This window comes from Limanda limanda, chromosome 4 (genome assembly GCF_963576545.1).
Source record: "Limanda limanda chromosome 4, fLimLim1.1, whole genome shotgun sequence".
Classification (NCBI taxonomy): Eukaryota; Metazoa; Chordata; class Actinopteri; order Pleuronectiformes; family Pleuronectidae; genus Limanda; species Limanda limanda.
The window spans coordinates 25,096,581-25,122,926 of record NC_083639.1 but is presented as its reverse complement, the minus strand read 5'-3'; the positions used below and the strand labels follow the sequence as shown (position 1 = coordinate 25,122,926).

At 42.0% G+C, this 26,346-nt stretch overlaps 2 protein-coding genes across 4 annotated transcripts; one reads left to right on the top strand and one right to left on the bottom strand.

Annotated features, from left to right (window-relative positions):
* The first annotated feature begins 7,951 nt into the window (after positions 1-7,951).
* lactbl1b (lactamase, beta-like 1b) lies at positions 7,952-19,971 on the top strand. 3 transcript variants are annotated; one of them, XM_061070636.1, is made up of 7 exons: positions 7,952-8,005; positions 10,967-11,144; positions 12,438-12,544; positions 13,928-14,085; positions 16,541-16,788; positions 18,179-18,284; positions 18,993-19,971. In XM_061070636.1, exons 1-7 carry the CDS (start codon positions 7,952-7,954, stop codon positions 19,969-19,971), a joined length of 1,830 nt encoding a protein of 609 aa, XP_060926619.1. The 3 variants fall into 3 exon arrangements, with proteins under 3 accessions (XP_060926619.1, XP_060926618.1, XP_060926620.1); XM_061070635.1 differs by having other exon boundaries at positions 7,952-8,011; XM_061070637.1 differs by lacking the exon at positions 7,952-8,005 and having other exon boundaries at positions 11,039-11,148; positions 12,457-12,544.
* A 2,783-nt stretch (positions 19,972-22,754) lies between these two features.
* On the bottom strand, positions 22,755-25,894 carry nmur3 (neuromedin U receptor 3). The gene is made up of 2 exons (XM_061070528.1): positions 25,000-25,894; positions 22,755-23,185 (listed from the first exon to the last, which is right to left on the bottom strand). The coding sequence occupies exons 1-2, from the start codon at positions 25,844-25,846 to the stop codon at positions 22,755-22,757; spliced, it is 1,278 nt and encodes a 425-aa protein (XP_060926511.1). The 5' UTR covers positions 25,847-25,894.
* Between the last annotated feature and the right edge of the window lie 452 nt (positions 25,895-26,346).

Here is a 26,346-nt window from a genome sequence, read left to right as displayed (position 1 = left end):
CTCTCTCTGTTGAATTCTGTTCAGGGGTGAAAACAAAACTTCCTTGACAGAGGCAGAATATATTTGTAAAGCTAAGTTGTGAAATAAAGGTTTTGATGTGTTTAGATATCAAAAAAGATCAAATAGACCACAGAGCTGAAGCAGCTAAAGGTAATTCCACCATTATTAATTAAAGTGTTTACACATCTGCTTTCCTCCGGGTCTTGCTGCCGTTGCCGCGGGCAACCGGGTGGCTTTTTGATGTCAGCTCTCATTACATTTAACAACATCTGCGTGTGTCAAAACATGTCAGTCATCTGCCGCTCATCTTACACAACTGTGTGGGTGATGATGATGATGGTGATGATGATGATGATGATGACCTTGAACTGATTTGACCAAGATTATAAAACCTCTGAAAACCTGAAAGCATAACTAAGAAGTATTAGTATTTATTACTGAATTGAAAACATGTATATTGGGTGAATCTTCACCTTCTTTTAGATGAATTTGAAAAAGATGATGTCAGGTTCGCCACAGCAGAGAAATTATGTTTATTTCTATGAGGTGTTAATATTTAATCTATTTTATCTCAAATGTCTAATCCTGATTCTATTGCACTCATCTGTATTTCTCCTTTTTGTTTTACGAACTGAATAAACCGTCTTTCTCATGTGTTCATTTTAACCTGTTTCATCACCCAGTGGAAATTAAAGAATTTGATTTTATTTCATTCACATTTTCAAATGGGATTCTTGTGATTCAGCCTGATAAACGCGTCATTAACCACTGGTCTGAACCAACTGTCCAACATTTACTGATTACATTTCCATTCTTGTGATGATTGAACAGAAAACTCCCAGTGCAGAAACGAGACAGGAGCATCCACCTGCTCAGCAATCACAACATGGATATTTGCTAAAACTGTTCAATTCAATAATTAAATCATATCCAGTTTTCACTGAACCCCACAAATGACCTTGTGTCTAAGATTTGAATTTGTTTACTTCATTCCAAAGCTCAGCTGGAGTCCACAGACCTCAAAGACAAAAAGAGAGGGCGTGCAGAAGCCAATCAGCTTCCAAACAGATTCACTGTCACTGGGACTTTAGCTTTGAAGTCGCCACAGGGACATCAAAGTGTCTTTTCTCACCTTTAAGGAAAAAGGAAATTAAAATATTAGATGATGTTGTTGATATTTTAGACTCAAATCATGGGATACAACTATACCACACACATTAACACACATTAACCACTAGAGGCCGCTATAACCTATTCAATGCAGTCTGAACTAATCTGTTGATCCTGGAAACATTCGTTCTCTTTCACTTCCATAATTCTAATAAACTTTAGTCCTGAATGTGTTTGTTGGTGCAAAGCTGTGAAGGGACTTAAATACACATCTGATACAGGTTGAAATCTAAGAACTGAGCTGTGATATAGTTAGTTATAGGCAGTTGTTTTATGTTGGAAACACCAGAAACACAACAAATTAATTAAAAGTTAAGTTATTTCTTCTTCTTCTTCTTATTCAAGATCCATGAGTTATTTCCTTTTCAAAGCGTCCTCACATCGTTTTTCTCACCTTTTAGGAAGGAAATTAAATTATCAGATGATGCTGTTGTTGATATTTCAGACTCAAATCCTGAGCTTCAACTATACCACACACATTAACACACATTAACCACTAGAGGCCGCTACAACCTATTCAATGTGGTCTGAACTAATCTGTTGATCCTGGAAACATTCGTTCTCTTTCACATCCATCATTCTAATAAACTTCAGCCATGAATGTGTTTGTAGGTGCAAAGCTGTGAAGGGGCTTAAATACACATCTGATACAGGTTGAAATCTAAGAACTGAGCTGTGATATAGTTAGTTATAGGCAGTAGTAACATGTTGGAAACACCAGAAACACAACAAATTAATTAAAAGTTAAGTTATTTCTTCTTCTTCTTATTCAAGATCCTTGAGTTATTTCCTTGGAAATCATTGAAAATGTCATAAAAAGTGAAAATCCTGGATCGGCCCCTTTTGACCAGATACAAACGTTTAATGGGTTCTTTCTTGGCCCATGTTCCGCCCCCCCACCACTGAGTTTCATGTAAATCTGTCCACTAGATTTTGTGTAATCCTGCTCAGAAACAAACACACATTTAAACCACATTTAAAAAAGAAAAAAACATAATCTCCTTGGTGGAGGTATTTAAAATAGTCAGAGGGAAACAGTGAAATACATCACATCCACTTTCTCTGGTGGAACAGTTGATTTACAATGTTCATTAAAATAATAAATAGCCTGGTTTCAGTTCATCACAACCTCAAACAGCAACTTGAAGCAGAGTCATAGCAACAGAATCTAATTTTGATTTCCCCCGAACACTTAATGTGAAATGTGTGCAGGCGTCATCACTCTGCTCCCGTGGAGAACTTTTAATGAGACTGTGAAGGACCTTGTGGACTTTTTATTTATTTCACGGAAACTTCCTTATGTCAAATTTTTATTTTCAGTTTCACAGACTCTGGCCTTGTTGGTTTCCTTGCGTTTGGTATTCACATCTCACGTGTCACTTTAAGTTCATTATTTCCTGTTTTACTCTGAAAGTGTTTGCCCTTGTATGTCGGTTTTATTGTACTTCCTGGCTTTGGTCTGATTTCCCTGCTCCCGGGTTTGTCTGCAGCTGCTCTAACGTGTCACAATCATCCTCCATCACCCGGCCTCATTTTGTGGGAAATAGCCTCTTAGCTCCCTTCTCTGCTTTCTCACTTCATCTCTTATTGTCCGGGGACTTTCCTGCTGCTCAGGTAAAGTCTCTTCATCTGCTTTCTTAAACTCTAACTCTAGTTCTTCCACAAACTCAAAGAGTGACACAGACATTCTGCTCTCTACCAATCCTAAACCCGTCCCCACCACAGACGTTAAGAGTCATTCATACCCTGATTGTCTCATTTGCTGTTGTAGGAGATAAAGAGGCATCAATATTAACATTTTCAGTTTTAAAACTGCTTAAACAATCTATGCACGTTAAATATAGAGAATGTATTATTGTATATTTTGCAATTGTGACAGTAAAACAACTGTCACCTTGTTCACACACCGTGCAACTATTCACCAAAACTACAAACCAATAAAGTCGTGGCAGGTTTAACACAATCGTCATTTTTCCTCCGTGCTGATTGTACAGTGAATTCACGTAATCCTGTTTTTATCTCAAAATCCATTATGTGAACAAGAATTTTAAAAAATGCCGCCAACATTTTCAAAGACTTTAAACTGAAACCTTTTGTGTTATAATGAAACTGTAAATTGAATTAAAGAAGTTGTTCTATTCTAGTTTACGGCTCGAAAAACCGACAAATGAATCATTTCACTAATGCACACAAGCACTGTCTCTGATTAGTGATGAAAAACAAAGGATTGTAATTTTCCATTTCTGTAAATGCAGAAGTCTGAGGATTACTGATGTCAGCCTCGCTAACGACGGATGGTAATCACACATCATACCTCTGAATATAATGAATGTAGAAGTAATTAAATGGAGTGGAGATCAGAGACAGATACACTTGCCAAGAGGATAAGACTGGATTTTTACATTTTATTCAAATGCGAGAATTTATCGTGATAAAAAGGTCAAAATGGTGAATGTCTCTATTATTGCATCCGTATATCGACTGTGTGTGTATATACATTAATATTAATATCGAAGATGTTGCTCGGGAACACAAGCAAATTGTGTTTTCCCGAGCCTGTTAGCGATTCCCACATAGCTTGCTTTTAAAATGTAAGAGCTCAAAATGTGCAAAAAACACATTAAGACACACTCCATCAAATAGGACTCTCCCGTGGTTTGTTCAATACCTATAATTTCTATAATTTCCTCCAGGCCTGTGGGGAGCGGTTTGATTAACACTCATCCTGCAGTGAACATGCATCACAGCAGCCTCTCTCTCATATTACCAGTGATTGTGACGCAGAATCAAAGTGGACGCAGCAACACGCCTGCAACTCCATGCAATAAACTACGTGCACTAAATGAGAGCTGCCTGCATATGTTTTTATTTTTTTTGAAATCCAAAGTGTCAGTCTCCCTCATGCTCACAGGCAGGAAGAGACAAACTGTGCAGCCGACGTTACAGCGTGTCACCCATCCTCCCTGTTGTTGTTAGGGACGACAGGGCCCGGTCTCAGCCCTTATCTGAGATCATCAGGTTGTATTAAAATGCATCTGACCCCCATCCAACCCCCTTCATGTTCCTACTCAACGTGAAACGAGAACATTGGGGATAATCAGGTCAGGCGTCATCTATAGATCCCAAAATAAAAAACTCGAACCGGTGGCAGGGGAAGGAGTTTGGACGTCTTTAGATTCTCGGCGTCCGCCTGCTGGTTTTCTGTTTGGTTCCAAGAAACATCATGAGGCGAAGGAAAGTGCTTCTTTGTGTGTGCCAACAATACGGCTCTCAGCAAGGATGTGATGAACTTGCTTGGCTGCAAAACACCCCCCCCCCCCCCCCCCCGACATGACTGGAAAAGGGAGGTTTTTATTTCTATCATATATTATTCTGAAAGGTGTCTGCACGGATCCGATGTGCTCCCTCCATCTCTGTCTCTAAATCTGGTCTGGGGACATGTTTTTTCTATCCACTGGCCTTTTTGACTCACTAATCTTTCAATCTGTTGTCAGATAACTGTGTGTTTGTCCCTTGTTTTTTTCGTTATGCTTCTCTTGACTCACTTGCGAATATTACAACGTCCTTTTTTCACAGCACTTTGCGCAGCTTTAAAGTGCTTTAGGGTTAAACTTTACTCACTTCTCTATGAGAGGATGTTCTCTATATAAAACTAATAACATCTAAACTATGTAATCTTTTCCCATCTGTAGGGGAAAAAAACAAATTCAGCCCAGGGAAAAGCACCAATGGCTTTTTTGGCTCTTTGCTCAATTGAATGACCTTGTCCTTCAAAATCCAAAGGCTATGCAAAGCAAAAAAAGAAAAAGAAATCACAAATAGACACACACACACACACACACACAGACACACAACGAATAGGAATCCATTTTTGTGCTGTGGCAGATGTGGCCATTGGCTGTATTAGTTAATCCAGAACGCTGGGTTCTCTACAAGCAGGATTTAGCCATAACCATGATACTAACATCTGTCAGGATCCCGTCCTGAGCTCCCGAACCCACACGGGAAAAACAAAAGCGGAATGTTTTTGTCTCAGCATCTTGATAGAGAAGAGGAGAAAGGCGGTTAATAGATTCATAACCTGAGGTAAGTGTACCAGGAATTAATCAACGAAGAACGTTTCCCCGGACGAGAGACGATTCATTACAACTTATGTAACATGTTTTTTCCCCCCCCACACAGTCTGGTTCTCGATGCTCGGTGCGTGTGACGCATCGCTTTATTTACAACTGCTCTGCATTTTTCAAAAGTTGAATCAATAAGAAAAAAAGCTTTTGTTACTACGACAGCAGTTTGGTGTTGATGCTTATTGTCATGGATACAACAAATATATTATATATAAATGGATCTGACAGCTACAATTAGGCAGAATTTTAATATATACCTGTCACTGCTTTGTGTATATCAGCATGTGAATCATTTTACTAAAAAGTTTCCTTGTATTTAGAATGAACTCTAATTGATAGGAGGTTATTTGAGGTGATGAACTAATCAGGGGATTTGTTTTAAAGCTCTTGCTCTCAGTTGGTGTTAGTTTTACTCTGTATTTATTCCAACCTGCGCAGAAAAGGATCTGTTTTTATGATCATCTCATGTATAGTTTGAAGTGTGAATGTTTATCTTCCACTGCAAATCAGGCCGTGCACAATTCTATAGATCGTGAAATTAAAATCCTCACCATTAAGTCGCATGACAGCTGATATTATAACCGTCATTAATTCTTAACAGAAGACAGGTTTTATCATTAGGCTCCAGCGTTTTACCCTCATGGGATGAAGGTCACGCCTGTTTTGACACAATATGAGAAATGTATTTTTATTATAAATATGACGACAGTTAGAGCAGCTGTGGATATAATAATCTTACACTGATCGATGAAATGATAATTACTAAACATTGGGTCATTGCAGCGGCAGACAGATGAATGAATAAACTAATAAGCAAGTGCCTGAGAATAATCAATGTAATGAATCAATCAAAAACAACATGATGGGCCTATTGGTGTGATAAATATAAAACTATTAACCTGCCGATCCTCTTATTTTCAACTTGTGTTGTTATCTGAACCTTGAGTTTACGACCAAATTAATAACGTAAGGAAAGTCTCATCGGACTTAATTATTTTGCTAAAATAAGGCGCTGAACATGATTAACATTATATCTATCTATCTTCATTTTAACATGTTGCACTGGTGTAAACATTTAGCTCAAAGCGCAGCAGTGCATGGAAACAGCGTCACATCTCCCTGCAGGCAGTGAATGAACTTGATGTCAGACTTCCATATAAACTCGTGTATCTGAAAACACAGCCGCACGACCATCGCTTCCAACCACGAGCTAATGACATTGACGAAAGGATGCAGCTGAGTCAGCACACTGTGGATGTGCTCAGTAAGAGTAGGGGCTAAAATGCCAGGTCAGGTTTTAGCTTGATGCCGAATATCTGATGGACTTTTAATTGGTTTGGAAGCAAAGAAATGTAGGTCAGACTTGTTTTTTTATATTCCGCCTCTTGTATAAGGATTAAAGATGAACATGCATAATCCGGTTTGACAATTTTTACTGTTTTAAACATGAAAAATTTTGTTTTTCATGAGTCTTAATTTCAAAAATCTAAGTGATGCATGTTCTTTCTAATTGGCTCAATTATCAGCTGATGCCTGGATTAGACGAGAATACAAGACATAAACCAAGTGTTTTTATTTCATTATTTTATGACTGACCTGATTTTATAGTGATGTTTTCACTCGTGTGTTTCGTCTAAATTTAACAAATTGTTGTGTAATTGCCCTAAAATGGTCCCTTTATATTTAAATACTTTATATTGACATCAGGAGCAGGTCCTCTCTACGGAGGCCGCCATGTTGTTTACAGTAGCCCAGACTGGACAAACTAAATATCTTTTGACAGCAGCATGCAACACGTAGACAAGTGGGACTCCATCTTGCACTTTTGTTTTCATTTAGAATCAGAGTCTGTGTTGTCGTCCCCGACCAATCAGGAGTCAATTAACTAAATGAAAACAAATGAACACTTGAACAAACTTCATTAAATGGTCTGGTTGGTTCACTTTAGGGGGGTTGATATGTCGTCCATCTTTATTAGCAGTCATTGCATCAGGATGCTAATACGCTCTAGTGACTACGCTAACATTTAGATGTTAAAAGTCTTAGTTTCTCATGATAGCATGCTAACGTGCTAATACTTGCTGGGCGACAGAATCAGAATCAATCAAAGAGTCGACTGAAGGTGTTGATGAGTCTTGGCTTTTACATTTAAATATTATATAACTGGCTTTCCAGTCGCAGCCGGCAGCTGCTTCTGACCTTTCTATTTCCTGAAACTGACCACTGTCTGACCAACGTTTGCTTTGTCGTCGCTTTGCTTTGAAGTGCTCCTGCTGCAGCTGTTGATGGTCAAGTAGAGAGCAGCTCTCCATCAGGCCCGGTGCCTTTAATTTACTGGGAAAGGGGAGAGCACTTTCTTCTTCTTAATCATTATGAGTCATTCACTGCCTGGTTGTCTATAATGTCGCCATTTGTTAGAGTGATAAGTAAATTGCCGGTAGAAGTGTTCTCGCCTGCTCTCGCCTCCAAGTACTCTGATTCAATATCTGTGGATTTTATGTGCACAGGGAATGCATTGTCATTCCAGTCTCATTATTTCTATTTAAAACATTCCATTATACAGTGTGAAAAAGAAAAGTTAGGACGACCACTTTCCTGCGGAAGCCACAACTGACTTGTTGTTTTTTCCTTGTAGCAGCTGGTGAAGTGGAGCCATGGGCAAGGCGGGGAGTAAAGTCCCGAGGGAGACGCCTGTGGACGGGGTGCAAGCGCCGGTAAATGCAGCCCTCACACACACAAACACACACAACACACAGACACACACACAAGCTGTACAAACTCCTTCCTGCACAAGTACAAACTCAACACATGCAGGAATAGAGCCGGTACAGATAGAAGCAAAGGTGTATTAAGCTAAACAACGTGTCAGTGTGTGCCCTGGCCAGCTGCTGCTGTGCTCTGCAGCCACAGGTTACGTAACCAGGATCAGAAGCAGCTTGCTTTCACACATTCCCACATCCTGCAGCATCATCATCGTATCTATAATCATGCAAACACATCAGTGAGCTTTGGACAAACCATTTATATCTGATTCAGCTGAAGGAGAGATGGTCACTGGATGTTCTCGGGGAAGAAATTATATTTAGAGTGTATTTCTATATTCATAAGCCACCCACTAGAAATAGATTGATCAAATTTCTTTCTTTAATTGCAAGAAAGACTGAAACTAAAAAACAGTTTGGTGGAAGTGAAGCAGGATGCTGTGTCCGCATCAGAAGTTTCGGTCTTGTCACTTTCAGCCGCTATTATCTCTTTGAAAAACATTAAGTCGCCTGCACGCAGTGAATCCTGGGAAAGGTTCACCGGAGAAGGAAGGTCGGCCCTTTGTGGGACACCTCCAGATATTAACAACCTGTTTTGCAATCAAAGACCTCGAAGAGTTTTTCAGCTTGGCGAGCACCAGATCATCTGCAGCACTTCTTCTGGTAAATCCGATAACTCCTCAAAGAGTTTCTTTATGCTCATCTTGTATCTGGGTTTATCAAGTTGGGTCCAATATGCAATAGAAGCTGCTTTCAGACATGCATTGAACTCCTGAGATCAATGCACTTTCTCCGTAGGGGGGTGCATGTGCGAACGCAAATCTCGGAGTGAGAGCCTGATTATCTGCAGAAAATCTGTAGAATCCAGTGAGATAACACAGCAGGAGGTTCACTGCTGGATTCACAGCGATGAGAGGGGGGGGTTGATGACTCTTCTAACACCGACGAAGAAGTCAAGAGAGTTTGTGGTGATGAGAGCTGATGTTACGTCACTTCCTGTCTCTGTCTGCTGCACCCGGCTGCTCCACTGCTCATCTCAGTAATACAGAGGATTTGTCGCTGTTGTGAAGCTCCCGCTGCGCTGGACCCAATCCTGCAGAAATCCTTTGCAGGACATGTCTGAAAAATGGCTTAAAACACTCACACGTTATTGAAATAAAACCAAGAATCAACTTCTAAATCATGGAGAGTCCTGGTCTGAGCTGCAGCCGAGAAGATCCACAGCACAGCAGCACTCATTCAATTCTGCTATCAATGACATAGTTGGGGTTATTAATAGAATAGTTCAATCAACTCCCATTGTTTCATTCTCTCACCAGTAGCATTGTCACACTTTAACATATCATCTTCCAACATCACCCAAATGATCACCTTTGAATTTCCATTTTGCATATTCTCTGAGTTATAATCATTGTAAATATCGTCATAAGTAAGAAGATATCATATTAGTCAGTAAATCTCATATTTTTGGACTCAAGACTCATCTTGCAAACAGGAGTTGTACTTTTGAAACACAGCAGTACTATGATACTACATGGTACAAGTACTGCTCCACCAAATTAAATTCCTGGAATGACCGGTGCTGAAGGATAAACACTTTGGTATAAACCGTAAATCTCATCATCTCATGGTATCACCATCATTATCATCATCATATCATCCAAACCTACCGTCCACTTCTGGTTAAGAAGATAAGATGAGCAGGCTTAGCAGCCGCAGACATCATTATTCAACACAAAATACAGAGAAGATTATCATTTATTTAACGGGTAAATTTCACTGGTTTATGGATTTTTCATCAATTGATCAAGAATAGACTCTAAATGCAAATACATAAAAGAAGAATAATCAATGCAATTCCAAAAGGGTCAAGGCTCTTTAACTGATCGGGCCCTAATGAAGTGGATCTTGATGTTTAGTGGACTGATCTGTATGAGTGTGAGTAATTTGGTGCATGATCCAAATACAAATCAGAATCTATATGGTGAATTTAAATTTGGTTGCATGAGGAGCCTGCTGCCTGGGCCCTTTTGGCGTTCTGAGTGTTAATCCAGTTAATCTTGTATGTTAATATTTGATAAAAAGATCGATTGATGGACGTGTTATTACATGATTCTTGAAACTGTTAGATATTTGTGGTGTCCAGAAGAACCCAGTGGGATTGAGGCTGTGTCTGTATGTCAGCCGGCAGTGGTCAGAGAGTTGATAGCAATTCAGTGCACGTCTTTGTATTTTGCAGCTCACGCTCAAGCTCTGCTCCCCAAAAGGCCCACCCTATCCCCCCCATCCCAATTGGTTTTGGCTGAGTGGGTTCCATCTTTGTCGGCTTGTGCGGCTCGGCGCTGGCCTCCACAAGGCGAAGCTGGACTGAAGTGAATTGATTCACTGGGATTAAGGATTAAGATTTCCCCAGGCCGCTCTGTTGGAGTAAATCTGGGGGATTATGATGTCAACAGCCTGTGGCTGCCGGAGAGGAAATTGAATTGTGAGAGACGGCAGCGCCGATGGCCCAAATTACAGCAGAGTCAATGTGAAATTGAAGCTGGGAGTCCATGTCTGTGCCTTTCTCCTGCTCAGGGAAACCTCCCTGGGAAACCACACTCGGCCTTCAGGGCGTAGGAGTCACTTACACAGCAGAACCAACTCTGAGTAAATGTCTGGGATGTTGATTGAGTGATAAGAGGCTTTCTGTGTCACTGGTAATCCGCCCTGCTCGGGCCTGTGAAGCATCAAGTGGTGAGTCCGGCTAAGTGCAGCAGAGATCACTTGTATAGTGAACAAGGTGACAGGGATTTCTTCTCTCGCGGCCGGAGTCCACAGATAACGTGTGGGAGATCATGGAGAGGAATCGGCTCTACACGTTCAGTGCTAACCTAGTAGGTGCTGTGTGTGTGTCTGTTATTTAAGACGCCTCCTGCTGCTGCTGCGGCTGCTCCTGCTGCCACCGTTAAGTTTGAGGGACTCACAAAAAGCAGCAGGATGAAGGTGAAGTGGAGCCAGCTGGGGTTGGTCTTCTTCCTCGTCCTGTCCCTGGTGATGACCGGATGCTTCTTCTGGCAGTACCAGCTGCCCAAGGTCCTGCAGGGTGAGTACCAGCTCACTTTCTCACAACAGGTGATGCATCATGTAGCATGGGATGAGATTCACTCACACATATTGTTGCTGTCTGGTGAACAATGCCTGGAAGCTAACAGGAGCTGTATGCTAAACAGCTCAGGCCACATTCTCCACATCAGTGAAACATGAAATCTGCAAACAACTCAGCGATTTATTCGCCTTATTTAAGATTTGACTGCCTGAATATTTCCCGTTTCTTGAGTCTTGAAAGAAGAAAGTCAGCAAAATGTCTGAAAGGTTCTTTCCATGAAGCCTATTTCAGGTTCGTCTTTATTTATTACACTTAACATTGAGACATAGCTTCAAGCTAAAACTCTGGATGCTGCTTGTCTCTCTGCAACAACAACTCCACAACCAGCGTCTCTACTGATAATCACCACCTCACGTTTTCCCCTATTAAAAGATACAGATCCTAATTGTGCATCTTTTATCCTGTAATGATAAGGTGGAGTCCTAACTTGACAGTACATCAGCCGGCAGGTGTTGTGATGGCTGAGGGTTTGTAATTGGCCGCATTGAGATCTAATTAAGGCAGCGCTGATTAGAAACTGAGTTAACAATCAGAACACGGCAGGAGGTTGATCATTTTAATTCTTAAAATCGAATCATTAAAGGCAACATTCATATTAGACATGTGAATTGTTTTCAGTCGTGGTAAAATCAGTGTTGTTGCGTCATCCCTCAATCTGTACAAATGAGGCTCTTTGCCGCCCTTGACATCTGATTTGTCTTCAAACACAGCACACACACAACTTCATGTCCAGGTCTCGACTCTGTGTGAGTGTCCTTCACGGGGACATCAGGTGATATCATTCCTGGGGGGGAAGCAGCAGCCCCCTGCAGGCTCTGATTCATAAATCCCTATAAGCACTAATGCATCTTTTTATATTCCGAAAAACTAATTTCTTCATGTATGGCCGTCCTTTAGAATGGAAAATGCAGATCATGGCCTGAAGCTGCAGTGAAACATATTGTAATATCATCTGGAGTTCACAATGGGAGCTGGGCCGCGTCTCTTTTGATCAGCGGCTTGTAAACCGTCCTATCAGATTGCTCTCCTGTATGATCAACAGGGTTCATCAGCCAGCAGGGAGAACTAATGAAGCCCCCAGCCAGCCAATTATATTACACCACATTACTTTTGTGCCATTGAGGCATTCTTCTATGCAATACGGATTGAGAATTACAATGCCCGTGTCCCCTCTTTGTACTCCCTTTAATTTCCCCTCCTTTTCTGTCTCTTTTCTCATTTTCTTTCCAGACGAGGGGATGGGTCGCAGCGCCAAGGCAGAGATGATATGTCCTCGCTTCCCGGAGCCCCTCCCGCTGGAGCATCCCCTCCCCAGTCTGAAAGAGGCCCTGGAAAAGGTGAGAGAAGTCGACCCATCGAGCCGCTGATCTAAAACACAAATGTACAGGCTGTCCGTGCTGTAATCCTTCACACCTAAAGCCGCTGCAGTCGACAGAAGGAGATTAAAAGATACAGTGGATGAAAAAGTGTCTGAGGAAAGGGGGTTTGTGTTTAGCTGCTCTCAGATCTGCGCTCGACTCCGGAGATCCAGACATTCTCCGGAGGGGCTGCACGTGTGAACGCAAATGTCTGACTGAGAGCTTCCGGACTTTCCACGGAGTTTCTCCAGCCAGTCTGGTGCTGTGTCTGCAGATTGAGTGAAGAATCTCGTGCTGGGTTGTTCACGTGTGAAAGGCAAAGTCCAGAGAAAGTCCAGAGAAAGTTCGGACCCAATTCTCCTCATCTTTCTGGAGTTCATGTCTAAAACTCATTTTCTCTGTGCACTGGGAGCAGCAGTGGTCCCACATGGTCAATGACATTTAAATAAATAAAAAGAAGATGAATATCAGCGTAGAAATTTCATTATTGGAGCCAGTTTATTTTGTGTTTGCGAACCTTTCATCGGAGCAGTGACCTTAACACTTGAAACCAGAGAAATAATGAAAATCAAATACACGAACTGTTTGATGTTCATTAAAGTGAAAAGGTTTGTGCGCAACTTGAAATCAAATTAAAACTTTTTTCAATTTAATTTGAAGAGTGATGTTGTTTTACCTGGAGAGAATCCTTTGGAAAAACAAAAGGCCACAGCTCCTCCCAATATAAAAACAGACTGTTCTCATTAAATGAATGTCGTCGGGAGAGAGGGACTTCAAAGTTACTTCTCTGGGATTTCATGTTGCCGTTTAATAAGGGAAAAAATATTGTGTAGATATATTTGAGTTGGGTTGCTCATATTAATAAACCAATGGCTGTAAATAGTGTGGTTCCTGGGGTAAAAAAGGGCTGTATACAGATTTGAATCATCAGCCAATATATTTTTACCATCCGAGGTAGGGATATATGCTCCTTATGTCCTTATCCATCTACTGGGTTTTAATAAAAATGGGTTTTATCCACGATGCCGTTACCATGGAAATGTTTACCACAACCGCAAAAGTCATGTTGGCTACTGTCGGATGGTTCAGTGTTACGTTAATGCTCACCACAGAGCCACTGGGATTTCCTTGTCAATCATACGTCAATATGATGCTCATGGATTGATGCATGAACATCAGCAATAACATCTAATAATGTCATAAGAAACGACACAACACAGCTTAAATAAAGTTTTTTTACCACTTTTATTCCACAAGCGGCTCCATAGCCCAGCAGCCTGTTAGCTTAGCTTGACGAATGGTACAGGGACACAAGAGGCATTTCATTGTTAACCCCTCACTTCCTGCTCCGTCTCTTTCCAGGTGGACGCTTTGCTTCGGCAGACTGTCAACCCCGTCAGCCTTCCCGCTCTGTCGGCCATTGTGGTTTTAAACGACACCGTTTTATGGACCGGCAACTTCGGCAAGAGGAACAGCAGCGACCCTCACTCAGGTTCCCCCAATGAGTACACCATCTACAGGTGAGAGCTGGACCACAGCCCACATCACAACCCCAGTTAATTCCCTTTTAACCATCACAAACCTCCTCGACAAGAGAGGACCTCAGGACTCTTATCAAACTAGAAACTCTTTCTAGACCTGCAGAGGCACCAGATATAACTTTCATCCTCGGTGTTCATCCTCATTCTCTCTCACCGGTTGTTGCTCTGCTGATTTTGTGGCGGCAATCAGCCAGATGAAACCCACTGGTTGCTATGCTAGAGGGAAAGTGTTTTGTTCTGAGATGAGAATTTTTATATCATTAAGATTCCGTCTAATGGGAACAAAGGCGATTCCACCGCTGCACGTCTACGTGTTGGCTCCCGACTCTATTGTGTAATTGATGCTTTGTGATGACAATGCCGTTGCTCGTGACAACGATAAAGATGCAAAGAATCTGCTCGATGTGTCTCTGCAGGGAAAAGCAAGCTACATAAAAACGGAAATTCGCAGTTGAAGTCATTTACGGCAGGGACAGATTTTTAAGTTCATAAATTGCCGTTGAATAAAATGACAGAAATAGGGGAAGCCAAAGTAAAGATTTACAAAAAGTCGATTTTGAGTTTCTTCGCGTTTGGTTTACGGCGATAATGATGTGATGATGTGACGATGTGAGCTTTCTGAGCGATGACTTAATGAGGCTTCGCCATAGCAACAGGAAACATGGGGCAGCCATGTTAATAGGCTGAGACAGAGCCTACAACTCAGTCTGTGTTGTTCATGTGTGAAATTCGGTGAAATGCCTCTTCTACGCTTGATGGTTACATCAGTCATTTGTGAGCTGTTTTTCCAATATTCCAGCAGTTGTTTGTCTCACATTATTTGACGAGACATACACGTTGAGGTACCAGCCTTGGCAGTAAATTGCTCCAATTACTCAGTAGATTGAATTCTTCGAAATGTTCTCTGACATAATAGCAGCTGCTCCTGAAAGTGTTCATGTTCCATTGAAGTCAATTTTCCACAATTGTATATATTTATATTTATCTTACGATGTACTCACTGCACTCACTCCTGCTCATATTTGTTTGGCTGCCACTCATCTCTGAGAAGTGGGATTTTGTTTATCTATGTCGTTTTTTCACGGCTGATATTGAATGTAATAATTTTTTTCACATGTTCTTAGATGGATATGAGTAGTTTCAAATTTTATTAAAGATTGTTTTGCTTTGCTTTATATGTAGAAAACAGCCTTTGTGATATCTACATGGCTTCAGCACTGTTTCCATATCGGACCAGTCTGTGTTTAGACAGCTCCACAGAAGTAAAGCCAAGGTGTCTTGATCGCCTCCTGGTGGCTGGCTGCAGTATAGGTCATGAAACACACCTCCTTCCTGTTTGTGGAAAGGACATGGGTAAAACTAAAAAGTCAAAATACATGTGAATATTAATTTTTCTGGTATGTTTTACTTTAAGCAGTTATTGGATGCTATAAAATCAGGGTGAAAATAGTTTGTCATCCATCTTCATACACGGCCTATGCCTGATTGTAACTGCTGCCGTGTGTATTGATGTGAAAATACATTTCCCACCAAATCACAAACTTCACAGATAAAAAGAGTTGTGTCTCAAAAATAAATATCCCACTCGCCCAGGAAAAAGAAGATGTCTTGACCTTGTTTGGTTTGGTTTAACCTGATTGCATCCGGACGCAGCAGACTGCTTGTTACACAGAACCATCTGTGAAGGCTCTATTTGAAACCATGTTGAAAGTGTGAGCGCGTTGAAGCCACATTTGGCAGGTGAGCGAAAGAGCCATCTGCTCGACTCGTTCATCACGGCTGTCAAAGTGAAAAGAGTGAAAACACATCATCCACGAATAGAAACTTTCAGTGTTCTTTGTCATTCTTCTCTCAGTGGCAGCATTCAGGTCACAAACCCTGACCTCACTTTATATGCTTCCATTGACGTAACTGTCTCTGCGTCATCCTTCCATGTGTTGGTTGTTCAGCAATACATCCACTAGAGGGCAGCACCGTTTATTTGTCAACAACAAACATGGCAGTAATAGAGGTTGTGACAATGTGCCACTTAAGAAAGAAACAAAAGAACCCACATTGTGAAGTCTTTCTTGAAAGAAAATTTAGACATTATCGAGTTTCTTCCTAATTTCCCATGGTTGTCTCGCTTGGACTATCAGCCACACTGCCCCCTGTGATTTCCAGTGGAACTGCACCATTTTGTCTATATCTGTAATTTTGAGAAGAAGTGCACAAATATAGACAGAATGCACAGAAGAGCTTTGAGTGGGGAACTGATGGAAAGAAACAAAAAAGCAAATAAAGAAAAAGTCAAGGTGCAAATGTGAGAAGATGCTTTAATAAACACTGCATCAGTGGAAACACAAAGATTCTCTTGAAGGTGTTTTTTTGTTGCTGTTGTTGTCAGATAAAGAAATAAAAAAACAATCCCATTGCTCCTTTATCCGTCTTTCAGAATTGCCAGCTTATCCAAAATCTTCCCGACGCTGATGCTGTACAAACTGTGGGAGGACGGGAAGATCGCCTCCCTCGATGACCCCCTGGAGAAGTACGTGGAGAACTTCACCATCAAGAACCCTCTGGGGAAGTCACGCGACTCGGAGCTGAAATATGTGACAGATGGTCTGATATTTCTGGACAGTGGAGAGGTTCAGATCCGCTCGTCCTCCGTGACCCTGCGCAGGATGGCCAGCCAGCTCTCAGGTACTGACACACAATGGGTTACAACGAACTAAGTGAATTTTACCAAACTCCAGTCCGAGTGTGGGAACCCATGGACGACAAATGAAGCTTATTCTGATTCTTGGAGGATAAAAAAAACGCACAATTTAAACAAAATGTGTAAATACGAGTTTACAGCGTTTTAACAACATCTTTACAGCTCGTTCCAAAATTTACACGATAATGAAGAAGAAAGAAAATCGATCACAAGTGACAGACAAATATGTTAATCATAAAAACTTCTGTATTGGATATAAACTGTTGTAAGACATGTTAGTGACAAAAGTATTGAACAATTTCAGTCACAATTTCAACTTATAGCTGGTTGTAAAATTATCTTAATGGGTTTTTATGTTCTGACGTCAGTAACTCTTCAATTCATGCCCTAAAATTGTTACCATCTTGATGTTTGGAGGCAACGTTTACGTGTATTTTATTGTTAGGAACTACATTTTCTGATCATTGCAAATCCTTATGAATGCACAACCTAATCCATAGTCTTCACACAAAGATGGGTGACATGATAGTTTCCTTAAAGTGAAGCCAAATCGTCTTGATCACCCCCTGGTGGTTGGCTGTAGAAAAGGTATTAAACCTAGCCTCCTCCATGTTATATGATTGTCCTAAATCACATTACATGTCACGGCTGATTTCATTGTACAATCTATAGTTTTAGTTTTGCTGTTCATCAGATCAAAAGAGAACTTGGTCTCAGGAAACTACAATGAACAGAATAGATTTTAGTTAGTTCACTTAGTTTGGTTTACTTCCCTCTTTTCTGCCATTTAAATTCACAGACATAAAAACATATATTTCTCAAACATGTTTATTGTCATTAAAGGGTAAATATATGTATATATAAATTGTTCCGAAAGACTGATAAAAACAAAGTAGACTATAAAAATGAAAAATTAATATTCTAGTCCTGTATTAAGAAGATTACAGACATACCTGCAGTAGAGACACTGAACACTTTAGATTCCTGCCGTCACATTTGCTTTTCAGCAGCTGCGTCTATATGATCCGCTCAACAGAAGAGTTGAATGTGTAATACTTTGTACTATGTGTAAAGAATTCAAATGAAAGATGAAAGAGATTCCTGAGAGACGAAGAATCATAAATCTTTGACGGATCCTCCCTGTCTCAGGTTATCATTGAGGTATCGGGTCATCAATCAAGTCTGGAGAATTCTGAATCCTTCACGTACCAATAATTTCTTTTCACAATTTCCAAAAAATATTCAGACTGAAATAAGAAGCTGAGAGGAAATGTCTGCTTTGTTTGTGTTGTTTTCATGTATAATTCTTCGTTTTTAATAAATAATGTTTAACTGTTTTCTGTTGTTGTTCCTTTTTACCCCGGGCTGATCCAGGTCTGCCCAGGAGACTCCGGGCAACAAATCTGCTTTGGAAAGGAAAAACACAATCTGCAATCAATCTGCTGCAAGACGATGTGCTCGTTGCAGACCCAGGCACCAAGTGAGAGTCCTTCCACTTCATTAGGATATACAGCACTTCACTGAAAACTCAAACCAACACATTCACAGACAGTTTCTTCCCCAAGTTCATTCAACCTCTTAACCAAAATCAGACAAACAGCACAACTCTTGGGATTTTACTCTTATTTGACTCTTTTAAGACTTTTATGGTTATTTTTGAGACTACGTCTTATCCTTTTGAAGACAAAATAGACTTTATTCCAGAGTGGATAGAGGAGGAAGTTCTTCTTCTTCGTCGAAAGCGAAACCTTGGAAAAATTGACCATAAAAATAAAGGGCTGCAATATTGTTCATTGAAATTCCAGCACTTTTTGTGAAAGTTTGCTTTGACTTGATACAGATTAAAAAATGAACCACACAATAAAAACATCCTCAGGTTCAAAGGCTTTAAATCTTAATGTTCTTTTCACTGCATTACTCTGATGACACAGACCCAAACTCACTTTTATTTCAATCATGATCAAAATCCTGTGATTTTACTCAGAAATTACCAAATTGATGATCAAAAAAGTCTGACGTGTAAATTCCTAACTTGTTTTTCACGCTTTGAAGAGGTGTTGGAAAAATATTTAGTTACATTTGGACTCCTCCATTCTTGTGCTAAGCTAACTGAATGCTCACTGTTTTTTAAGTGTTCTAACTGAGGCACATTACATTTTCTTCATTTCCATATCCTTCTTCCACCTAGATGTCACTACAGCAACCTCGCCTTCTCTCTGCTGGCTCACGTGATGGCCGAGCGGGTGGCCGGCGTTGACTACCAGCGCTGGATCACAGACAACATCCTGGACCGGCTGGGAATGGAGGACACCGGCTTCGACATCACCCCCGGGCTGCAGGGTCAAATGGCTGTAGGCGTGTACACCAACGGGAAGCCGGCGCCGCTCTACGACCTGGGCTGGTACCGGCCTTCGGGTCAGATGTTCTCCACGGCGGCGGACTTGGCCAAACTTGCCATGATGCTGCTGGGCGCGTATCACCGCAAGCTGCTGGAGCCAGACTCTCTGAAGATCATGTTGATGCCGCTCCTCAGGTGCGATAAGGACTACTTCGCCAACCGCACCGGAACGCCGTGGGAGGTGAACGAGCTGATGGGCTACGAGATGGTGCGGAAAGATGGCGATCTGGACGGGTACTCTGCCACCTTCTCTCTGGTTCCCAGGCTGAAGCTGGGTCTCGTGGTGCTCATGGCTGGCGGCAGGTCTCAGAACCAGGATGTGGTCACCAAAGCCTACAGCCACATCATCCCAGCCATAGAAAAAGCCTTCAGGGAGGCAAAGAAGATTCTCTATGCTCCGCCAAACCCAGACCCTTACATCGGCTTCTTCACCTACGGCAACATCACCTTCTACGAAATTAAAGTAGGGTCGGACGGAGTCCTCATCATGCAGCAGTTTGGGCCTCAGATCGAAGAGCTGATCCCTGAAAAGTTCCGGACAATAAAGCTCAACTACCTGGTGGACCGGGTCTTCAGAGTGGTGTTTGAGAAAGAGTACCCTTGTGTTCTGCAGGTCGGCTCGGCCTCGGTGTCCCTGGAAGCCCAGGACGGTCAATTATTTAACTTCTACACGTTTGACAAGAGTGGTCTTTCCACTGGTTTCGACGCTCCGGGACTGAATACGTATAATGTGGTCAGAATAGCCCGAAAGCCGTCTTTCTCAAGCTGAACTGCTGCAACGGCTGTGGTCTAAAGACAAAGGGACTGACACTGTGTGAGGTCTGTGAAACTTGAGAGAACAAAATAAAATGTGGGCGGTCAGCGGAAGGAGTGAGCTTATGATATCCAGAGTGCAAACGGGAATAGATTTGCATAACCCCTGCTCTCTAATGTCGCACAGAGAAAATGAGTGGATTTCTCTTTTGAATGATGTGTTATGTGACTGTTCTTTGTCCTTCATAATGTCTCCTGATTGAACATGATGGTGATACAGTGCTCGTGCTTTTCCTGCCTTTGTTCAAACTGCTATTAGTCGCCCGCCGTCCTTAAGTTTTCACGAGTGTGAACGGACTTGCAGCATTTGTCTAATTTGCACATTTATCTACCGACATTTCACTCTTCATTCTTGGGACCATATTTGCAGCTGAACAAAAATCATGGTCTCATACATGTTTATCTTCCATCTATGGTGAGAAACAGACCGATTACATTTCTCTCTGTGGTGCTGTTTCTGTGGCGGGTAAAATTGGAAAATGTTCGTGACAAATGTGTTTTAACAAAATTGTGAGCTGCGGATTTTATGTCGACAATCATGCACTTAGATGCGAATGAATGCAAAATATTTTGGCTCCCAAAATAGCAGTGATTGAGGATAGAGAGGCTTTCGGTTGCCTGTGTGATACTTTCCTTCTTAATCCCTGAAAATGGAGTCCTGATTCATCCTGACCTCTCGCACCAGTATGAATAATACACTGCCCTGGCTGCGGCTGCTGCTGGATGACAGATTCAAGTGGACAAAAGAAAACGCTGCACACAAGGCAGAAGCTGATCCCCTGTGATTGATTGACTGTCTGGGGATGTGATTGAAGCAGAGATTGAAAATGTTGCTTCGTGCTACAGCATCAGGTGGAAACGAGCGGAATCGAGGAAATGTGAATGCCTAGAAAAAATATTTTAAAAATAAATGTGTTGTGTCCATTTAACCGACTCTGTGTGAACTACTCTGCTGTGCAATCCACGGCCAGCAGAATGAAGCTTGTTCTGATTAATATCGGGAAGGAAAACAACCACTTGGCTCATGCAGTATTCAACAAAACTGCAAAAATTACCCCCTCCACTCTCGGAACATCGTAGGAAAACAGGCATTAGCAGAAGTGAAAGGGAAAAAAAACAGCCATATGTGGATAGCGGAGACATTTATTGTGAAGCTTTTCACATTAGGCACTGCACAATAGCCATAATCACTTTTCATTTTTGCAATCACGGTGTACAAGAGCTTACCAGTCTTTCAAGAGACAAAACCACAACAGGAGCCCACGATAAAGAATTACATTCATTTGGTTGTTTGACACACACAATGATATGACCTGTTTTTCGCTGCCTAGCAACACAACATCAATGTTCCAAAAGAATAAAGACGGGATGATTCAAGTACAACATTACGATTCAGGTCAGATATCACAGCGTCCTATAAGGCAAACAGCAGTTATGGTATTAGACAGCAGGTGGAATGTGGCACTGCTCAACGAGAGCATCCGTGGTCAATCCGGTAGTTCACTGTGCGAGTTGATTTTGTGTCCGAATTTCAGCCTCGTTGTGCGTTGTATGTCGTGCAGTGACGGGGGGGGGGGGTGCGAGGACCACAGTGTCCCAAGTCCGACAAAGAAACCAAACCAAAGTTTACGTACAAGCTTCGCCATGACACACAGTAAGATTAAAGGTTTTAAGACTGGAATCCAGGGGACACATGTGGCCAGGCTCTGTCCGTGAGCAGAAAACAGGGCAACAAACTTTAAAAGTTTAAAACTGAGTTGGTGGCAAGGACGCTGGAGGACAGCGGGGGGGCCATGGCTTCATGTTCTCAATGTGTCTGCGTGGGTTTCCTCCCACAGTCCAGAGACACGCAGATAAGGCTGGTTGGAGAATCTACAATGTCCTTAGGTGTGAATGTTACATGTTGGATCGGTGATACTGTGGCGACCTGTCACCATGGTGAACAACATATATCACAATAGATTCATCAAACATTAACATAAACACATTGACGACAACAAAAACAAGTATTGTTCATTGTTACATTATTGAAGATCTCAATTGGGGTTTTTTTTTTTTTTTTGCCAGGAACATTTTCAACCTTTTTATTTTTCCTTTCATTAAAAAAGTCAGACTTTACATTCCCAACAGTAACAGACAAGTGGGACGTCCCTGTGAACTGATTCTGTCTGTTTCTCTGTCAGGTTTTCCGTATCAGGAGATGGAAAAGGCCAGGAGACTCTCTCGAGATTTGCCTTTTACAAAGGATGTTTCTTCATTTTTGAAAACCTTTAGTCATCCCTGACTTTTTACTTCTGAATATCTCTGTATAGGGAAAGTCAGCGAGAAATAGATGATTATTAGCAGGTGAGTCTTTGCGGCATCCAAGTAAATATCATCAAGAGCAGGTTGCATTAATGTATAATAAGGTTAATGCATAAAAATGTACATAAATACCTGTAGAAACATAAAGTTGCAGTTTTGAGGGTTAGTTGCTGGACATTTTGAGTTTTTTACAAATTAAATACACAATAACAAATAAATTAGTGAACATTTTGATGTCTCAACAGAGCTAGGCCAGCTTTTCCTTCCAGTCTTAATACGTCTCTCTGCTAAACCAAGCTGCAGCTTCTAGCTTCAAACTAACTTAGAATCCATCTGCTCATCGAACTCTCAGCAAGAAACTAAACAAGCTAATTTCCCCAAATGTCTTTTTAAGTGGTTGAGTTGTTCGTTAGTTTATTCAAATCTAAATCTCAGTTAGAACACAGAGGTCTGGCAGGTTATCTCTTTGCATGCACACGTGAGGATGGCGGTGTCCATGCTCAGCGTCATGTTGGGCGACATCAGGGGGATAAAACCGTTCGAGTCATTAGCCTTCGCCTGAGCTCTGGAGCCTGAGACGGGGGGACCCAGGAGGATTTTGGGGAATGGCGGCGAGTCTCTGACGGAGCTGTTGTCTTCCGTCTGGGAGCACACCAGCTCTCGGAAACTCTCCCTGAAGCGCGTGGAGAGCAGGCTGTAGATGATGGGATTGACCGCGGAGCTGAGGTAGAAGAGGACGCCCGACAGGATGTGGACGTACTGATAAATGTTGTGCATCAAGTCGGTCCACTGGCTGATGGAGCTCCACAGGAGCCGCTCGATGTGAAAGGGCGCCCAGCACACTCCGAACACAGCCACCACGATGGCTGGAGGAGGAGAGAGAAAACAGGCTGTTACAGATTCATAGATTTTCTTTCTCACCGCTCTTTTTTAATGTTATTTATTAATACGATGTACTTTCGATGACATTTTCCCTTTAATTAAATGAGACAGAGTTAGAAAAGTTCTTCACATGAAAGGAGAAGGCTTAACATGCTATAAAAAAAACAGGACAGGATACATGACGATCCAGGGATTGAAGGCTTAGTGCATTTTTATGTGTTTCTTTTTACTACATTTATCTCAAAGCTGTACTTACATGTCAGGTTAAGCTTGTTGAATATATGTTAAAGATTAAATCAGTAGTTACCAATCCTTTTGGAGATTTTGCCACAGAAATTGTAGGTTTAATTACTCTTGGAGGCTGGAAAAAGGTCAATTTATTCATTAGTTTTTTCTGACAGCTTGGAGAAAATCCCGGCTGACATTGGGCGATAACATTCAATGACAAAGACAAACATCCGCTCACACCTATTGTATAATTAGCGTCTCCAATTAACCTAACCTTGGACTGTTGGAGGAAACCAGAGTGCTCAGAGGAAACCCAGGCAGACAACGTGCGAACATGGAATATAGATGAACCTCATCTGAAGACTTCTCCTCCACACAATTAACCATATCATAACCCAATAGACTTATCATCTCACTCTTTAAAAGGGCATAACTGCTGAGCTGGGAACCACTAAAATTAACTAACTTTATATTAAGTGTTTTTAGAGTAATTGAATGCAAATTAACATTCTCCAGAGGGGCACTAACTGCAGACTAATGAAAAGTCTGCAAGGAGCCGAAGTGAGAACACTGATCTTCTGCAGAATTCACACAGATGTGAAAAAATAAAAATAAAACAATTCACTGGAGGAAAAAGTGACACTGACAAATATGATAAGAGAGTTTTTGGTGATAAGAGCTGACGCCAGTGTCGATGTATTATTTAAAAAACAATATGTGATCTCCGCAGTGGAATTAATATGTCAAATCTTAACTCTGCCTGCTGAATTTGAGGCCATTCTCCGAATTCATGTCTGAAAAAACGTCTGTATAGTCACCATATCAACTTTATAAGTTATGAAAGCGACCAAAAGTCAGTAAGTCCTTAGAATAACATTATATTATAGTTATTTTATCATAGTTGAAACCTCATTACCTCAAAATCGAGTTTCATCAGGATCAACAGCACCAAACATGTGAGCAAAAAACTGTGGTTTTCCCGTCATCAGAATCTAATCCTATTTTTCAAATTCATTATTCTCCTCACATGTGTTTTTTTAACTCTCAACAGAACGCTGCCCACTTCAAACTAGTGAGAGGAGCAGAGAGAGGAGCACGGAGGGAGGAATGGATCATTTCTACCTTCGGAAGATTACATTGTTTTCATGTTGGTTTCAATCAGTGAAAACATTGTTAAGAAAACTCGGCCTTTGGACGGATACGACCAGAATTCCCTCTCAGGCATTTTCTTCCCTGTCGTAAAAGTGTTGTGTGTACAATGGTGGAGGCTTTACACTGTTTGTATGATGCACTGTCGAGTGTAAGAACTATACTAACACTGCTCACTAAATCTCATCGAGCTCCAGAGCTCAGCGGATGTGTGATATGACGGTAGAGGCCCCTTCAGAATACAAATCCTCCTTACAGGAAAGCCTCTCTCTTTCCACACTGTGTGTTTAGCTCAGCTTCTGTCTCTGGAACATGTCTTGGCACTGACAACGCAGATTAAGGGAGGATCTGCTCTGGAATCACAGCTTGTCATGTCACCTGTCATGTTTCCTGCAGGAGGAAGGAATGAGAAAACACTCACAGAGCATCTTGATGACCTGTCTCCTGCGGCTGCCCTCGGCGCTGATCTGCCTCCGGGTGCTGCTGCTGCAGTTCTTCCCCAGGCTGCCGCAGGGCTGCCGCGTCTCTTTGCCCAGGTGCAGGCCCATCACCAGGTACAGGATGCTGATCACCATCATGGGCACGAAGTAGAAGCACACGGTGGTGATCTGCATGACCATGTTGTAGATCCACAGGGGCTTCAGCACGGTGCAGATGGCCGACTCCTCCCTTCTCTCCGGCAGGTAGAAGATGCCGTGCAGTGAGGTGTTGGGGATGGCGCAGGTCATTGACGCCGCCCACACCGCGGTGATGACCTGCTTGGCGTGCTGATTCGTCGACAGGTACCGGGTTTTCAGGGGATGCACCACGGCGATGTAGCGCTCCACGCTCAGCGCCGTCACGTTGAGGACCGAGGCGAAGCAGACCGTCTCGAACAGGAAGGTCTTGAAGTAGCAGCCGCCCTCGCCAAAGGGGAACGGGTAGTTCTGCCACAGGTCGTAGATCTCCAGGGGCATCCCGAACAGCAGCACCAGCAGGTCGGACATGGCCAGGCTCACCAGGTACAGGTTGGTGGGGTTACGCATCTTCTTGTGCTTGGCTATCACCACACACGTGAGCAGGTTTCCAGACAGGCCCGTGAGGAAGATGAGGAGGTAAACGCTGGTCACCTGCAGAAAGAAGGGGGATCGTTTCGGACCCAGGATCTCCAGGAGGTTGATGTCTGTGAACTGGTCGTTGGTGTAGTTCCCAGTTCCATTGAGTGGCATGCTGGTGTTGAGGAGAGTTTTGGAAAGGTTTGAAGCGAAGCCCTGCAGAAAGATCTCCATTTCAGAGAAGAGAGCTGGAGAATCAACGGGAGACGTCAGCGCATCCTGTGCAGATGTGAAGGTTCACGCAACACCAGGGACCTGCGAGAAACAAAATACCATCAGGAGAGGATTAGACGAATTCCACCTCCTACTGGGGGGCAAAATTCAGTTCAACAATTTCTTTTTGTTATAAAATCTCTTTCAACTGGAACTCAGGCATTTGCATAGTTCAAGGAGAATCTTTACAAACATTATTTTCAGTTTCAGGTGTTTTGAACAAAGAGATAAATTGGCAAGGACAGCAAAAAGGTAATTGATTTGAAGTGCGACATTCTGAAGATGTTATGAGCCAAAAATGACTCACATAAAAATTGAAGGCTAGCAGTTTTAAAAATTGGACATTTTCAAATGCTGTGTTTTAACTGACACAGGTAGAAACAAACTGTTTTTTAAATTTAAAATCACATACGACTCAGAAAACCAGCAAATCCTCACTATTAAGAAGCTGCTCAAATGGG

What these genes read in the sequence shown, in the direction of transcription:
- lactbl1b (XM_061070635.1), top strand. Translation starts at nt 7,952, where the DNA reads ATGGGCAAGGCGGGGAGTAAAGTCCCGAGGGAGACGCCTGTGGACGGG. An exon ending in TGAAAGAGGCCCTGGAAAAG is followed by an intron (nt 12,545 to 13,927) that starts GTGAGAGAAGTC and finishes GTCTCTTTCCAG; the next exon opens with GTGGACGCTTTGCTTCGGCA. An exon ending in GATGGCCAGCCAGCTCTCAG is followed by an intron (nt 16,789 to 18,178) that starts GTACTGACACAC and finishes GGGCTGATCCAG; the next exon opens with GTCTGCCCAGGAGACTCCGG.
- nmur3 (XM_061070528.1), bottom strand. Translation starts at nt 25,846, where the DNA reads ATGGAGATCTTTCTGCAGGGCTTCGCTTCAAACCTTTCCAAAACTCTC. An exon ending in ACAGGTCATCAAGATGCTCT is followed by an intron (nt 23,186 to 24,999) that starts GTGAGTGTTTTC and finishes CTCCTCCTCCAG; the next exon opens with CCATCGTGGTGGCTGTGTTC.